This window comes from Anolis carolinensis, chromosome 6 (genome assembly GCF_035594765.1).
Source record: "Anolis carolinensis isolate JA03-04 chromosome 6, rAnoCar3.1.pri, whole genome shotgun sequence".
Lineage (NCBI taxonomy): Eukaryota > Metazoa > Chordata > Lepidosauria > Squamata > Dactyloidae > Anolis > Anolis carolinensis.
In genome coordinates, this window is record NC_085846.1 from 5,491,549 (window position 1) to 5,509,518 (window position 17,970).

At 45.7% G+C, this 17,970-nt stretch overlaps 1 protein-coding gene across 1 annotated transcript; it reads right to left on the minus strand.

The window, feature by feature from the left end:
* Nucleotides 1-96: 96 nt before the first annotated feature.
* shbg (sex hormone binding globulin) lies at nt 97-12,248 on the minus strand. Its single transcript, XM_062984540.1, has 8 exons — nt 11,976-12,248; nt 7,901-8,016; nt 6,852-7,041; nt 4,768-4,929; nt 4,511-4,679; nt 4,107-4,252; nt 2,031-2,250; nt 97-753 (listed from the first exon to the last, which is right to left on the minus strand). The coding sequence occupies exons 1-8, from the start codon at nt 12,144-12,146 to the stop codon at nt 572-574; spliced, it is 1,356 nt and encodes a 451-aa protein (XP_062840610.1). The 5' UTR covers nt 12,147-12,248; the 3' UTR covers nt 97-571.
* Between the last annotated feature and the right edge of the window lie 5,722 nt (nt 12,249-17,970).

Consider the following 17,970-nt stretch of genomic DNA (forward strand, 5'->3'; position numbering starts at 1 on the left):
TCCCTGTTCCTTTTCACATCTACCCAATGATTAGAAAACATCTCTGTAGGAACTTAGAAGACAGCAAGCAGTCCAAGGATACAACATACAAATATATGCAAAAGTATGTCATTTCCTTGTTTACATACAGGAATTTACACAACCTATTTTTGTCTAAAATGCAACAAAATTTGGATTATAAAAGCTGGTATAAACAACTTGGGGTGTTTGAGGTCTTTCGCTCATACAACGCAATAAGAAAAGTATTTTTGTAGAGATGCATCCAGACCAGGCATGGGCCAACTTGGGCCCTCGGTGTTTTGGACTGCAACTCCCATCATTCCTAACAGCCTCAGGCCCCTTCCTTTTCCCCCTCCGCCGCTTAAGCGGTGGAGGGGGAAAAGGAAGGGGCCTGAGGCTGTTAGGAATGATGGGAGTTGCAGTACAAAATACCTGCAGGGCCCAAGTTGGCAAAATCTAGCATCACAGGGAAAACAACCTCCCTGCGAGGCGGGCGCCAAACGAATCAAAGTAAAGATTGGATAACTGTTCTGCTGTCTTCCTTCCAAGCATACGTTGAAAGGGATGTGTTCTAGTTTCCATCGTCCACGTTGTCTTTGCCTCCGTCTTCGGGACCCGGGCAGCTATGAGCCCAAATGGAGTTGCTCCTGGATTGGGCCGAGTCTAAGTCCAGCTCCTGGCCTTGAACCCGGATCGCTTGCAGGCAGCCCCTGAAGAAGCCCCTCTCCTGGGCCAAGGGGGACCTTTCCAACCCTAAAAGGGAGATCAATCATTTAGAAACTGTACCAATTTCCAACCAAAGCTTGGGCACATTTTCTTGTTTGGCTGATGGGAGTTGTAGTCCATTCACAGCTGGGAAACTTCATGACTCTTACCACTGACGTAGAAGAAGCAGGCCACATGTGGCCCTTCAGATATAGATGGACTGCAAGTCCCATCTGCCTTTGCTAATGGTGAAGGATGCTGGGAGTTGTAGTCCAGAAAGATCTAAATAGCTACACAATCCCTACCTCTGTCTTAAAGGAAGTAGGCCGCATGTGGCCCTCCAGCTATGGTTTACTACAACTCCCATTATCCTCAGCCAATAAGGATGATGGTGGTGAATGATGGGAATTGCAATCCAACCGTATCTGGAGAGCTGTGCAATGGGCCACATGTAGTTCTCTGGCTTTCATAAATGACACTGAGGTCCCTTCTATACTGCTATATAATCCAGATTATCAAAGCAGATAATCCACATATGAGTCTACACTGCCATATAAATGCACCTAAATGTATATTTATATGTGTTTTATTAATGTTTTAAATGTAATTTAATTTTAAACTGAATTTGAATGTTACTATGATTGTTATACAGTAGAGTCTCACGTATCCAAGCTAAACGGGCCGGCAGAAGCTTGGATAAGTGAATATGTTGGATAATAAGGAGGGAAATCCTATTAAACATCAAATTAGGTTATGATTTTACAAATTAAGCACCAAAACATCATGGTATACAACAAATTTGACAGAAAAAGTAGTTCATTAAACATTAATGCTATGTAGTAATTACTGTATTTACGAATTTAGCACCAAAATATTATAATGCATTGAAAACATTAACTACAAAAATGTGCTGGATAATCCAGAACGTTGGATAAGTGAGTGTTGGATAAGTGAGACTCTACTGTATGTGTTTTATACTGTAAGCTGCCCAGATTCCCCTGTTGGGTGAGAAGGGCGGGGTAGAAATACTGTAATAAATAAATAAAATAAAATAAAATCCAGTTCAAAGCAGATAATCTGGATTTTATACAGCAGTGTAGAAGGGGCCTCAGATCAGCTTGCAACAATAAAAGCAATGCAATATACAGTTCAAATGGCTTATAGCAGGCCCCTTCTACACTGCCATATAAAATCCAGACTCTCTGCTTTGAACTGGATTGTATGGCAATGTAGACTCATATAATCCAGTTCATGCAACCGATTGCACAGCTCTCCGATGGGTTGCGGGATCCCTTGCAAATGGACGATTGGTGGAGACCTCTTACCGGGCGACCCTCCAATGGTGAGGTCTCCCCTTTGGCCCAGCCAAATCTGCTTCAGGCGGTCAGAGTCTGTCTTGGGGATGGGCTTCAGGGTCTCTGCATTGGCCAGGCAAAGGGCGAAGTGCGACGACGTGATCCGCACCCGGAGCTGCAAGTCCAGGCAGCCCTCCGCCGGAAGCGGGGCCATGAAGACTGTCTTGTTCCCCAGCTGGGCCACCAGGTCCTAAGAGAGACCCCAAACGAGACAACTAGCCTTCCTGTCTTGCAACTGAGTTTCTTGCTGTGGATGCTGGGCTTTAGAGTGGCTTATATCTCTGTGCTCTGGAAGCAGTGCATTGTCTATTTTGGAAGCTCTAGCATAGAAAGGCGAACACTGATAAGATAGTGATCCTTCCTGTACAGCAACTGAATTTGCTATTGTGGACAATGGGCTTTAGAGTGGCTTGGATCTCTGTGCCCTGGAAGCAGTGTATTGTCTGTTCTTGTAGCTCTACCTTAGAAAAGCTAATATTTAGATATGAGATCCTTCCTGTATTGCAACTGAGTTTGCAGTTGTGGATGTGGGGCTTTAAAGTGCCTTGTATGCTCTGGAAGCAGTGCATTGTCTATTCTTGGAGCTCTAGCATAGAAAGGCTAATCTTTATAAGATAGCGATCCTTCTTGTATTGCAACCGAGTTAGCTGCTGTGGATGCTGGGCTTTAGAGTGCTTTGTGATTCCCTTCCCTGGAAGCAGTGCATTGTCTAGTCTTGGAGCTCTAGCATGAGATAGCTATCCTTCCTGCCTTCCCATTGAGTTTGCTCCTGTGAATGCTGGGCTTTAGAGTGCTTTCTGCCACTGTGCTCTGGAAGCAGTGCATTGTATAGTCTTGGAGCTCTAGGATAAGATAGCTATCCTTCCTGCCTTCCCATTGAGTTTGCTGCTGTGGATGCTGGGCTTTAGAATGCCTTTTCTGCAGTGGATGTTGGCCTTTAGAGTGCCTTTTGATTCCCTTCCTGCTCTGGAAGTGGTGCATTGTCTAGTCTTAGTGCTCTAGCATAAGATAGCTATCCTTCCTGCCTTCCCATTGGGTTTGCTGCTGTGGATGCTGGGCGTTAGAGTGACTTGTGATTCCCTTCCCTGGAAGCAGTGCATTTTCTATTACTGGAGCTTTACGATATTCCTGGAGCTCTACAACAGAAAGCCTAGTACTGATAAGATAGGCATCCTTCCTGTATTGCAACTGAGTTTGCTGCTGTGGATGCTGGGCTTTAGAGTGTTTTGTGTCTCTATGCTCTGGAAGTGGTGCATTGTATAGTCTTGGAGCTCTAACATAAGATAGTTATCCTTCCTGCCTTCCCATTGGGTTTGCTGCTGTGGATGCTGGGCTTTAGAGTGCCTTGTGATGCCCTTCCCTGGAAGCGTTGCCTATTCGTGGAGCTCTGCAATATTCCTGGAGCTCTACAACAGAAAGGCTAGTACTGAGAAGATAGGCATCCTCCCTGTATTGCAACTGAGTTTGCTGCTGTGGATGTTGGGCTTTAGAGTGCCTTGTGATTCCCTTCCCTGGAAACAGTGCATTGTCTAGTCTTGATGCTCTACAATATTATTGGAGCTCTACAACAATATTCTTGGAGCTCTACAATAGAAAGCCTAGTACTGATAAGATAGGTACCCTTCCTGTATTGCAACTGAGTTTGCTGCTGTGGATGCTGGGCTTTAGAGTGCCTCGTGCCTCTGAAAGCAGTATATTGTCTATTCCTGGAGCTCTAGCACAGAAAAGCTAATACTGGACAAGCAACTCAGCACCAAAACAAATGCAAAGGATATTCAGTACAAGAGCATGGCAGCGAAACAGCCGCTACACTGCTTTATTATTGTCTGCCAATGCGGCATTTTTAACGACCTGGAGGCATGGGCCAACTTGGGCTCTTATGGGCTTCAACACCTGTCCAAAACACCTGGAGAGAGGGCCTAATTCAACACCTGGAGGCTCTAGCTGTAGGCATGGCCTCAACACCTGGAGAGAGGGCCGAACTTGGTCTAGATAATGTGTCCGATGCGGGTAAACAAAACCGCCGGCATCCTCCGTGCCTCTCACCGTGTGCCGCAGGTCCAGGCGCAGAACTGGGGCGTGTTTCGCACTGGAGACCGCCAGCAGGGAGGCCGCTTGCGGGGCCCCTTCGATCCGCATCTCCAGGGCCAGGGACCAGTTCCCGTTTGCAGGATTGAGCCCGGTGGGGAGGTCTAATGGGGAGAAGGTTGGTAAAGGTTTTGCAGGCCAGGGCCAAGCTTGGTCCTGCAGATGTTTTGGACTCCAACTCCCACCATTCCTAACAGCCTCAGGCCCCTTCCTTTTGCCCCTCCGCCGCTTAAGCGGCGGAGGGGCAAAAGGAAGGGGCCTGAGGCTGTTAGGAATGGTGGGAGTTGGAGTCCAAAACATCTGCAGGACCAAGCTTGGCCCATGTCTACCATGATCTCTCTCCTTTGGCACCTGGGTCTTACCTGCCAGGGAAAAGGTGGCCAACCCGTTCCCAGGGAAGAAGCTCCCAGGTCGGATGCTGGGGAAGCACACCTTGGTCCCTTCTTCCTCCAAGGAGCTTCCTTCTCGCCATTCGGAGGTCTTGTTCAGCCAGTTCCAGCGCCGCATGCAGCCGTCCATGGCTGTGTTCAGCTACAAAGAAGGAGCAAAGGGAGAATTATTTGGGGATTCATCCTTGGATGATGGATTATACTAATGCTACTACTCATGATGGCTTTACCGGGGTCAGCAGCTCCTGGGCCGGGATGAAGAGGCCCCCGACGCCGATCCGCATGGCAAAGACCGGGTGGTCGATGACGGAGCTGGAGACGTGGCGCAGGACCAGCTGGTCATCCCCGTCCACCTCCATGATGACCACGTCGCCCTCGTTCTTCACCATCAGCTGCCCAGAGAGAAGAAGAAGAACAACAGAGTCAGAGGCAAGAGCGGTCATTTATCTATCTGTATCTACACTGCAGCTTGACATCATTTTAATTGTCACGGCTCAAAGTTATGGGAATATAGAGTTGAGTGAATCAAAGGTTCCCAGAGTTGGGACTACCAAGGGCCATCTAGTCCAACCCTCTTCTGCCAGATGGGAAAACACAATCCCAGCCCTCCCGACAGGCGGCCATCCAGTCTGTGTTGGATCATTGAATCCTAGAGCTGGGAACATATCCTAAAGGCCATTGAATCCAATCCTTTCCTGTCAAGGAGAAAGACACTATCCAAGCCCTCCCAACAGATGGCCATCCAGCCTGTATTTAAACACTTCCATAGAACCCTAGAGTTGGAAGAGACCCCAAGGGCCATCCAATCCACCCCCTTTCTGCCAGGAAGGAAGACACAATCTTTCCATAGAATTGTACAGTTGGAAGGGGCACCTAAAGGCCATCTAGTCCACCCCTTTCTGCCAGGAAGGAAGACACCATCCAAGCTTTCCCGACAGTTGCCATCCAGCTCGTATTTAAATATTTCCAGAGTATCCTAGAGTTGGAAGATGCCCCAAGGGCCATCCAGTCCACCCCCTTCTTCCAGGGAGAAGGATACCATCCAAGCCCTCCCAACAGATGGCCATCCAGCCTGTGTTTAAATAGTTCCATAGAACCCTGCAGTGTAGATAGCTAGATAGTAGAGTTGGAAGGGGCACCTAAAGGCCATCTAGTCCACCCCCCTTCTGCCAGGAAGGAAGACACCATCCAAGCCCTCCTGACAGATGGCCATCCAGCCTATGTTTAATACCTTCATAGAATCCCAGAGTTGGGAGAAACCCCAAGAGCCATCCAGTCCACCCCCATTCTTCCAGGAAGGAAGATACAATCCATCCATAGAATTGTTGGAAGGGGCAGCTAAAGGCCATCCAGTCCACCCCCTTTCAGCAGGAAGGAGGGCACCATCCAAGCCCTCCCGACAGATGGCCATCCAGTCTGTGTTGGATCATAGAATCCTAGAGTTGGGAACATACCCTAAGGGCCATTGAGCCCAACTCTGTTCTGCTAGGGAGAAAGACACAATCCTTCCATAAAACTGTAGAGTTGGAAGGGGCACCTAAAGGCAATCGAGTGCACCCCCTTTCTGCCAGAAAGAAGGACACCATCCAATCCCCCTCAACAGATGGCCATCCAGCCTGTGTTTAAATGCTTCCATAGAACCCTAGAGTTGGAAGGGGCACCGAAAGACCATCCAGTCTACACACACCCTTATGCCAGACAGGAAGACACCACCCAAGCCCTCCCAACAGATGGCCATCCAGCCTTTGTTGTTGTTGTTGTTGATGATGATTATTAATAGAACCATAGAATCCTAGAGTTGGAAGAGGCACCTAAAGGCCATCCAGTCCACCCACTGCCAGGAAGGAAGACACTATCCAAGCCCTCCCGACAGATGGCCATTCAGCCCGTGTTTAAAAACTTCCAGAGAACCCTAGAGTTAGAAAGGGCACCTAAAGGCCATTCAGTCTACACACACCCTTATGCCGGACAGGAAGACCCCATCCAAGCCGTCCAGAAAGATGGCCATCCAGTCTTTGATGATAATGATGATGATGATGATTAATAATAATAATAATAATAATAATAATAATAATAATAATAGAACCATAGAATCCTAGAGTTGGAAGGGGCACCTAAAGACCATCAAGTCTTGGGTGGAAGGCACCACCCAAGCCCTCCCAACAGATGGCCATCCAGATGGCTTGTGTTGAAATACTTCCATAGAATCCTAGAGTTGGAAGGGGCACCTAAAGGCCATCCAGTCCACCCCCCTCTTCTGCTAGTCAGGAAGACACCACCCAAGCCCTCCCGACAGACGTCCATCCAGCCGTACCCGGTGCCAACGTCCGTCGTTGAGGCGCATCCCCCCCGAAACGGTCAAGTTGGTGACGGCGTTGTGGATCTGCATCTCGGGCTTCCCCTTCCGCAGAGCCAAGACGAACCAGTCCTTGCCGGGGTTGGTGTCCCCATAGAAGATGACGCCTTCTGGGTCGAAGGTGCGGAAGTCGAAGGAGGATGCAGCGCTGGGGAGAGAAAGGGGAGAATGAAGGCCAAGAGGGCTGGTGCCTCACTAAAGTACAAATTCCAGGCATTCCATGGCATTGGGCCTTGAGCCATATGTCAGAATATGCAAAAATATGGGTGTGAAAACTGGCCTAGCATGACATATTGTATCTCCAACAACTCAGGAAAATACCTGGCCCAGTGCTCTGGTTCCATTAATCAATGGTGGAATTTGGACTACAACATCCAGAATTTCTTTATCATCATCCTACCATACCCAACACCATTATATCTATTGAATTTCCACATTTGAAAAGTGCATAGGACCCTAATAGACCCAACAGTCCAACTCCTACCCTGTTTCCCCTAAAATAAGACATCCCCAGAAAATAAGACCTAGTAGAAGTTTTGCTGAATTGCTAAATATAAGGCCTCCCCCGAAAGTAAGACCTAGCAAAGGTTTTGTTTGGAAGCATGCCCAACGAACAGAACACCAGAACATGCAGGATCGGTAAATGTATGTACCATAGAGTGTTGTACATGGATATATTGGTAGTAACAAGACATTCTTGATAGGATTCACAGTTTGTCTGGTTATACTGGTTTATGATGACAACTACTGTACAATATATAATAAATGTTCATTTTTTTTGTTCAACAGTAAATGTGAATTCTTCTTTATGGAAAAATAAGACATCCCCTGAAAATAAGACCTAGAGCATCTTTGGGAGCAAAAATTAATATAAGACACTGTATTATTTTCAGGGAAACATGGTAGTACTCTTCATCATGGGATATGTCATCTAAGGATGATGGGAGTTGATGGGTAGCCTAACATTATCCGTGCAAGTGTGCAATAGTGTGCAATTCTTTGCTTACCTTGTTACAGTGCGCAGATCAATATACAACGTGGCTGTCGGTGAAGGGTCTTCCCATCTCTGACCAAGGTTCAAAGCCCCAGTTTCACCAGGAAGAGACTGGAAACATTGGCCATACTGGGAAAAGGAAGAATGGTCATGAACCCATTTGGCCACTAGATGGCAGCAACAACCTCCAGATTAAGAATGGGAAGCACTGTGCAATGCAGGAATGGACCAGTAGGTGGTGCTGCTGTTACTTGAAAAAAACCCAATAGGGTGCATTACTGCTAACAGCCACCTGGTGGCAGTGCTGTTCTATGGAACTTATTTGCCTATTTTCCCATCCTTGGAACTTTTTTTTTCTAATTGATTAATTCATTAATTAATAGCAAGCCTCATTTCGATGCAGCGTTGTGTGCTTTCCAATCCAGCTTGTCTTCCTTGTCCTCGACCTCCTATGAATATTAATGTCGCCAAGTCTTTACAAAAAAAATCTTATTCCTAAATCCTTATATAGCATTGTTTACCAATGGCAAGAAAGATGTGTGTATAGTATCCATATCTTGGGAACAACAGGTGGAAACTGGAAACTACATCTCTTTACTATGGAAATCAATTCAGTGCCATTAGGCAAGTCATACTGTCTCAGACTCAAAGGGCCTCGAAAGGAAGGAAAGTTGGGAAATCTCCAAATATTATGCCCATCACGTCAGGGGAAACCCGAGACATAATGGTGGGGTTCAGTGTGCTCTCTGGTTGTAGGATAAACTACAACTCCCACTATGTTGAGTCACTCCCCTCTGACCCTTCCAGTAGGTTAAGTGAGTCATGGGTCTTCTGTGTGTCAAGTTTAGTCCAGGTCTATCATCGGTGGAAGTCACAATTTCCCTGGTTGTGGGTGAACCACAACTCCCAGAAAGGAAGGTCAGTTTCTCCCACCCCCCACCCCAAACCCCTCCAGTAATCAAATTTTAGCATATCAGGTCTGTGTGCCAAGTTTGGTCCAGATCCAACAGTGTTTGGGTTCACAATACTCTCTGGATGTAGGCGAACTACAACTCCCCCAAATCAAGGTAATTTTTTCCCATACACTTCCAGTATTTTTTTCTGGTCCTGTGTGCCAAGTTTGGTCCAATTCCATTGTTGGTGGAGTTCAAAGTGTTCATTGACTGCAAGTGAACTACACATCCTAGTACCTACAACTCCAAAATGTCCAGGCCAATTCCCCTCAGAACCCACCAATATTCCAATTTGGGTATGTTGGGTATGCATGCCAAATTTGCTCCAGATCCATCATGGTTTGGGTTTATAGTACGCTCTGGATGCAGGTGAACTACAACTCCATTAAATCCCTCCAAAGATCTCCAGTACTTTTTGTTGGTCATGGGGGCTCTGTGTACCAAGTGTGGTCCAATTCCATCCTTGGTGGAGTTCACAGTGCTCTTAGATTGCAGGTGAACTTTACATCCCATTCCCTACAAGTCCTATAAATTCTCCCCAAACCTCTCCAGTATGTTCAGTTGCTGTTCAATTCCTCTGTTTACTGTCTGCCATAGAAAAGAATAGGAAGGGGTTATGGAAAGGGCAGTGGGCGGGGTTATGCAAATGCCACACCAATGGAGAGAGTCAGAAACACTGGGATGCCTGTGGTGGAGGAAAAACAGAAAATCTAGGATGAAATTGTCCCCGTATGAAAGCCTTCCCTTGGTCGGTGGGCAGTGTGAGTTTGTGGAGGACATTGGCAGGGTCTTGGACATGTTCACGGTGCTCGCCATAACCTGCAATGTCATTTGAGGGAGAGCCATTGGTGTCTCCTGAGTAGTGTGAGTTGATTGATTGATTGATTGATTGATTAGCTACATTTATATCCCGCCCTTCTCATCCCGAAGGGGACTCAGGGCTGCTTACAAGCTATATGTACATATAATATATTATATTAGTAGCATATTACAATATATGCATTATATATTACTGTATTGTACTATAACATTATATTGCAATATTTTTAGTAATATTACATGTAACATAAATATACAATTGCAATAGATTATTATTATTGACACAACGACATTGACACTAATAATAATCTATTGTAATTGTATATTTATATTACATGCAATATTACTAATAATATTGCAATATAGTGTTATAGTACAATACAGTAATATATAATGCATATATTGTAATATTCTAATAATATAATATATTGTACGTACATATAGCTTGTAAGGCGCCCTGAGTCCCCTTCGGGATGAGAATACAGTAGAGTCCCACTTATCCAACACTCACTTATCCAACATTCTGGATTATCCAACACATTTTTGTAGTCAATGTTTTCAATGCATTGTGATATTTTGGTGCTAAATTTGTAAATACAGTAATTACTACATAGCATTAATGTGTAATGAACTACTTTTTCTATCAAATTTGTTGTATAACATGATGTTTTGGTGCTTAATTTGCAAAATCATATCCTATTTTGATGTTTAATAGGCTTTTTCTTAATCTCTCATTATCCAACATATTCGCTTATCCAATGTTCTGCCGGCCTGTTTATGTTGGATAAGTGAGACTCTACTGTAATTATAGATTATTTTATTATGACACAGCAAACAAGATAGATATGCTGGATTTCGTATTATTATTATTATTATTATTATTATTATTATTATTATTATTATTATTATTATTTTATTGTATGACACAGCAAACAAGATAGATATGCTGGATTTTGTATCACAAAATCACAAGTCGAACACTTCCCAAGTGTCTAGAACTGTGTGATGTATTTTCGGATGATGCGCGCAGATCCCAGTCGGGTGGCCTTTTGCAGTTGGCAGATCGTAATTTTGTCAATGTCTATTGTTTCCAAATGCCGGATGAGATCTTTTGGCACGGCACCCAGTGTGCCCATCACCACCAGGACCACCTGCACTGTCTTTGAAGTTCAATCTTGAGGTCCTGATAGCGGCTGAGTTTTTCCTATTGTTTTTCGTCAATGCGACTGTCACCTGGGATGGCGACATCAATGATCCAAACCTTTTTCTTTTCCACTACTGTGATGTCTGGTGTGTTGTGTTCCAGAACTTTTTCAGTCTGGATTCGGAAGTCCCACAGTATCTTTGCGTGCTCATTTTCCAATACTTTTGCAGGTTTGTGATCCCACCAGTTCTTTACTGCTGGGAGGTGGTACTTGAGGCATAAGTTCCAATGGATCATTTGGGCCACATAGTTGTGCCTCTGTTTGTAGTCTGTCTGTGCGATTTTCTTACAGCAGCTGAGAATATGATCAATGGTTTCGCGGTTTCCTTGCACAGTCTGCATTTTGGGTCATCAGGTGATTTTTCCATCTTGGCCTTAATTGCCTTTGTCCTGATGGCTTGCTCCTGGGCTGCAAGGATCAGGCCTTCTGTCTCCTCCTTCAGTGTCCATTTGTCAGCCAGAGCCAGGTCTTCTCCTTATCAGCTTTTCCTTCAGTTTTGTCAAGGAACTTTCCATGCAATGTTTTGTTGTGCCAGCTGTCAGCTCTAGTTTGTAGTGCGGTTTTCTTGTACTGGTTTTTTTTTTTGTCTGCTGTGCTTTGAGGAGTTTCTGATTTTCGACTTCAACCAAAGCAGGTTCTTCACTTTGCTTTACATATTCTGCCAGGGCATGTTCTGCTTCTTTGACGGCTTGTTTTACTTGTAAGAGTCCTCTGTAACCTTATTATTATTTTTATTATTATTATTCCAGGGCAGTTCAAGTGGTACCATATTGTCTCCTCTCTTTTGCACTGTACTATTTTTGCCCAACTGTGGCTGCACCCTATGGCGTGATAGAATTGGAGGAGACCCCAAAAGATCATTCAGCCCAACCCTATTATTCTACCAGGCAGAATGTCTTGGACTGCAACTCCCACCATTCCTAACAGCCTCGGGCCCTTTCCTTTTGCCCCTCCGCCGCTTAAGCGGCGGAGGGGCAAAAGGAAAGGGCCCGAGGCTGTTAGGAATGGTGGGAGTTGCAGTCCAAGACACTTGGAGAGTTGCAGTCCAAGACACTTGGAGAGTGCAAGTCTACACTGCCATATAATCCCCTCTCCATCGTCCAGGACTCACCTTGGCCCCGTAGGTCCCTTCGATCTTGGGGAGCGGCTCCTCCGCCGACAAGGGCAGCCCCAAGACGGCCAAGGAGAGCAGCCAGGCCGCATTGGGGAGCATGGCTTTCGTTGGCCGCAGCGTCCAGGCGCAAAGGGGACTGTGGTCAAACACAGCCGGACGGACGGTCATTTGGGTGCCTGTGTTGACATAAGCTCTCCAAGGGTCAAGGGCCTCGGCCAAAGGCTGGCTCTTGCAGGCGAGAAAAACTGGGGCCCCGGGGTCTGCTTTCCGGGCCCTTTTGCACCTGGATGGATGCTTTGGGGCAGCATCCCTGAAGAGACAGCACCCAAGAAGTGCTCCAGCGCTCTCCAAGCGCCGTGTTGCCGTGTTCTTCCCATGGTGGAGCTCCGTGTTCCCTTTTGCCAGGTTCACGGTGTTTATTTGCACAGAAAGACTTGCATTGCATCCAGTACAAAGCTGGGTCCCAATACAGAATGCAGCCACTGAAAGCAAATGCCAATGGAGACAAAACTTAACATGGTTTTTACTGTATTTGTGAACACAGTAGGGAATTTTGGTTCAATTGGTTAGATTTCTTTAGGATTTCTTCCATCTTTTTGCCAATTGACTAGGCACCATCTACACTGCTGTACAACCCAGTTTCTAAATCCAGATTATCTGCTTTGAACTGGATTATATGAGGTCCCATCTCCACGATGATCCAGTTTCTGGATCCAGATTATCTGATTTGAGCTGGAGCAAATGAGGCCCTGTCTACACTGCCATATAATCCAGTTTCTGTATCCAGATTATCTGCATCAAACTGGATTACGTGAGGCCCCATTTACACTGCCGTATGATCCAGTTTATTTATCCAGATTACCTGTGAGCTGGATTAAATGAGGCCTCGTCTCCACTGCCATTTAATCCACTTTTGGGATCCAGATTATCTGATTTGAGCTGGAGCAAATGAGGCCCTGTCTACACTGCCATATAATCCAGTTTTTGTATCCAGATTATCTGCATCAAACTGGATTACGTGAGGCCCCATTTACACTGCCCATATGATCCAGTTTATTTATCCAGATTATCTGTTTTGAACTGAATTAAGTGAGGCCACATCTCCACTGTCGTATGATCCAGTTTCTGGGTCCAGATTATCCAAATTGAACTGGATTATATGAGGCCTCTCTACACTTTCATATGATCCAGATTATCTGATTTGAGCTGGATTAAATGGGGCCCCAGTTTCTGGATCCAGATTAACTACTGTGAACTGGATTAAATGAAGCCCCATCTACACTGCCATATAATCCATTTTTGGATCCAGATTATCTGCTTCGAACTGGATTAATGAGGCACTGCCATCTCCACTGCCATATAATTAACTTTTTGGATGCAGATTATGTTTCTGTATCCAGAATATCTGCTTTGAACTGGATTAAGTGGGGCTCTGTCTATACTGCCCTATGATCCAGTTCCTGTATCCAGATTATCTGTATTGAACTGGATTAAATGAGGCCCCATCTCCAGTCATATGATCCAGTTTCTGGATCCAGATTATATGAGGCCCCATCTCCACAGTCATAGGATCCAGTTTCTGGATCCAGATTATCTGCTTTGCGCTGGATTCAACGATGCCCCATTTCCTGTCATATGATAGTTTCAGAATCCAGATTATCTGCTTTGAGGCTCTGCCTGCACTGCCCTATATAGCAAATAATCTGGATTCAGAAACCCTGGGAAACCTTCTGCTTTCTCAGCAAACTGGTCCTGACGGTCATCATCCCGGGGACGAAAGGCCTTGTTTGCTCAGGGTTGCAACACCGCAAAGGATTCGGTCTGGGGCCAAAGGGCCAGGGCGGCGGAGTCTTAGGAGGCCCCAATGGGGTGGAAAGAACTTGGACTTGGGAGTTGTAGTTCACCTAGGTGTTGAATTAGTCTACACCAGGCCTGGGTCAACTTGGGCCCTGCAGGTGTTTTGGACTCCAACTCCCACCATTCCTCACAGCCTCAGGCCCTTTCCTTTTGCCCCGCAGCCGCTTAAGCGGCTGAGGGGCAAAAGGAAGGGGCCTGAGGCTGTGAGGAATGGTGGGAGTTGCAGTCCAAAACACCTGCAGGGCCCAACTTGGTCCAGGCCTGGACAACACTGTTGAATGGATGCATCCACGAAGGAGCCGATTCGGATGGTCCATGGAGGAGCTGAGGTTTTGGGTTCACTTAAGTAAGAAAAGAGAGGCCTTAAATACCCAAAATCTCCAGATTCAGTCCGGTCTTGGATGCTAAGCAGGGTCAGCCCTGGTTAGGACTTGGATGGGAGACGGCCACAGAATCGGTTTTGAGTACTCCTTGCCTAAGAAAGCTGTTAAAACCCTTAAGGCACCTGGACCTTGTGTGAGCCTCGATGCTAAGCAGGGTCAGCCCTGGTTAGGACTTGGATGGGAGACCACCACAGAACCAGTTTTGAGTGCTCCTTGCCTAAGAAAGCTGTAAAAACCATACCGTTGTGCGAGCTTTGATGCTAAGCAGGGTCAGCCCTGGTTAGGACTTGGATGGGAGACCACCACAGAATCAGTTTTGAATATTCATTGCCTGAGAAAGGTGTAAAAACTCTAAAGGCACCTGGACCTTGTGTGAGCCACATGCTAAGCAGGGTCAGCCCTGGTTAGGACTTGGATGGGAGACTGCCGCAGAATCAGTTTTGTAAGAAAGCTGTAAAAATCCTAAAGGCACCTGGAATTTGTATGAGCTTTGATGCTAAGTAGCGTTGGCTTTGGTTAGGACTTGGATGGGAGACCACAATAAAATCAGTTTTGAGTGATCCTTGTGTGAAAAAACTGTAAAAACCCTTAAGGCATCTGGACCTTGTGTGAGCCTCGATGCTAAGTAGGGTCAAGCCTGGTTAGGACTTGGATGGGAGACTGCCACAGAATCAGTTTTGAGCACTCCTTGCCTATCACAGCTGTAAAAACCCTAAAGGCACCTGGACTTTGTTTGAGCTTTGATGCTAAGCAGGGTCAGCCCTGCTTAGGACTTGGATGGGAGACCACCACAGAACCGGTTTTGAGTGCTCCTTGCTTAAGAAAGCCATAAAAATCCTAAAGGCACCTGGACCTTGTGTGAGTTTCAATGCTATGCAGTGACAGTCCTGGTTAGGACTTGGATGGGAGACCGCCAAGGAATACCTACCCAGAACCGCAGGCTCTATTTAAAAGGAAAGAACTAGAAAAATCACACCTGAGGATTTTCACTTAAGAAAACTTGAGGAAGTCACAGAAAGGGACCCCCAAAGGTCATCTAGCCCAACCCTTCCCCTGTCCCAATGATTTGGGAATCGACTTCTAGACCGCCCAATCCCATGTTTGTGTATTTTGTTTTCCACTGTTTTTGAGCTGAGCGTATATTTGCTTTTTTTTTATTCTGAAGTTATTCGAGTTACACACAAAGATGCAGAAAGATAAATACGGCATTATTATTAATTTTTTTTCCTTGTCTAAACGGACTCTTCACACTGTCACACTTGGAACAAGAGACCGGGAAAAAGCGGCAAACAAATTATTATTATTCATCCTCAGAATTATTATTATTATTATGAACAGTTGTTTTGTGGATTATTTTGTTTTAAACCCTCGGTATTGGTTTGTTTTCCTCCTCCTCTCTCTCTCTCTTAAATCTCTAAAGTGCCATAAAAACTAGCTAGAGGTGCTTCTAAAAAAATAATAATAATAACAACAGAAGAAGACAAGAGTTACATTCAGTAGCAAACGGTCAACAATCACCGAGAGCGTTGCCCCCAACCCGTCCCCGAAATCCCCCTCCCCACCCCGTGACAAAGTGCAAAAGATCGGAGAGATGGACAGCTATGTACAAAGTCCGTGGTGGCCCCTCGGACCCCCAAAAAACCTCCCGTGGTGACCCCAAACCCCCAAGACCTTTGGTGCTCCTCTTCCAACCTTGTTCCCTTGGGCTCCCCTACTTCTCACATTCGCACACACACAGATTGACACTCAAGACATGACACAAGAAACCAAGGGTTCAATTTTGGGGGGAGACACAAAATAAGGATGTGGACCCCCTCCTATAGCTCTTCCGGACACCCCGAGTCTTTTCCTTAGCATTGAACTTGGGGAGTATTTGGAATGGTGGCCACATCTACACTGCCTTGTAATGGAGTTTCACAATCCAAGTTGGAGCTACACTGCCATATAATCGTTTCTCAACCCAGGTTATCTGCTGTGAACTGGACTATAGGAGTCCGCACTGCGATATAATCCAGTTCAAAGAACATGATGTGGATTCAGAAACTGGATTACACTATGTAACACGGTCTATGAGAATAGAATCATAGGAGCTGGAAGAGACCCCAAAGGACATTCAATCCAACCTGATAGACGAATCATGAAGTTGGAAGAGACCCTAAAGGACATCCAGTCCAACCCCTGAGATAGATAGACAGAGAGACAGACAAAGAAATCAGAGTTGGACGAGACACCAAAGGATATCCAATCCAAGCAGATAGATGGAGGACATGAAGTTGGATGAGACCCCAAAGATAGTCCAACCCCTAAGATAGATAACAGAATCATGGAGTTGGAAGACACTCCAAAGGACACGCAGTCCAACCCCTAAGACAGATAGATATATAGATAACATAGCTGGAGGAATCATGAAGTTGGAAGAGACACCAAAGGACATCTAGTCCAACCCTTAAGATAGAGAGATAACAATCATGGAGTTGGAAGAGACTCCAAAGGACATCCAATCCAACCCTTAAGTTAGATAGATGAATTATGGAGATGGAAAAGATCCCAAAAGACATCCAGTCCAACCCCTAAGATAGATAGAGCAATCATGGAGCTGGAAGAGCCCCCAAAAGGTTATCCGGTTCAACCACTTGATAGATAGATAGATAGATAGATAGATGGATAGATAGATAGATCATAGGGTTGGAAGAGACCCCAAAAGACATCCAGTCCAACCCCGTTGATAGACAAGAGGAATCATGGAGTTGGCAAAGACCCCAAAGGACATCCAGTCCAACTTCTAAGATAGACAGATCAATATATATAGGCTTCTTGAAGTTGAAATTCCAATCTGCAGGATTAGTAGCCCTACATAAACATTAGGAAGGGCTTAGTAATAATTAAGAGCTGTTCAACAGTGGAATATGTTTTCCCCGAGTCTCCTTCTCTGGAGCTTTTCAAGCAGAGGCTGGATGGCCATCTGTCGGGAGAGCTTGGATTGTGTGTTCCTGTCTTAACAGAATGGGGTTGGATTGTATGGCCCTGTGGGCTCCCTCCTCATGCTAGGATTCTATCCTCCTGCAAGGTTAGAATTTGGGAATCATTGCTTTGTATGTACAGTCTTGCTGGGCCCGTAAGTTGTTTAAGCAGAGGCTGGGTGGCCATCTGTCAGGAGGGCTTGAATTGTGTCCCTGTCTAGCAGAAGGGGGTTGGACTGGATGGCCCCTTGGACTCTCTCCTCACACTACGATTCTCTTCTCCTGCAAGGCTAGAGTTTGGGAACCATTGATCTGTATGCACAGTTTAGCTGGGCCCATAACCTATTGCACTTGAAGCATAAGACAACGGAGTCACTCAAATCTCCTATGTGAAGAACTTCCTGACTGTAAAAGCTGCTCAACCATGGAATATGGCAGAGGCTGGATGACCATCTATCAGGAGGAATCATTTGGGAACCATTGATTTGTATGCAGTTTAGCTGGGCCCATAATCTATTGTGCTTGAAGCATAAGACAATGGAGTCACTCAAATCTCCTATGTGAAGAACTTCCTGACTGTAAAAGCTGCTCAACTATGCAATATAGCAGAGGCTGGAAGACCCTCTATTGGTAGGGATCGGATGGTGCCTGCAAGGCTAGAGTTTGGGAACCATTGATTTGCATGCACAATTTAGCTGGGCCCATAACCTATTGTGCTTGAAGCATGAGACACTGAAGTCACTCAAATCTCCTATGTGAAGAACTTCTCAAAGTAAAAGCTGCTCAACTATG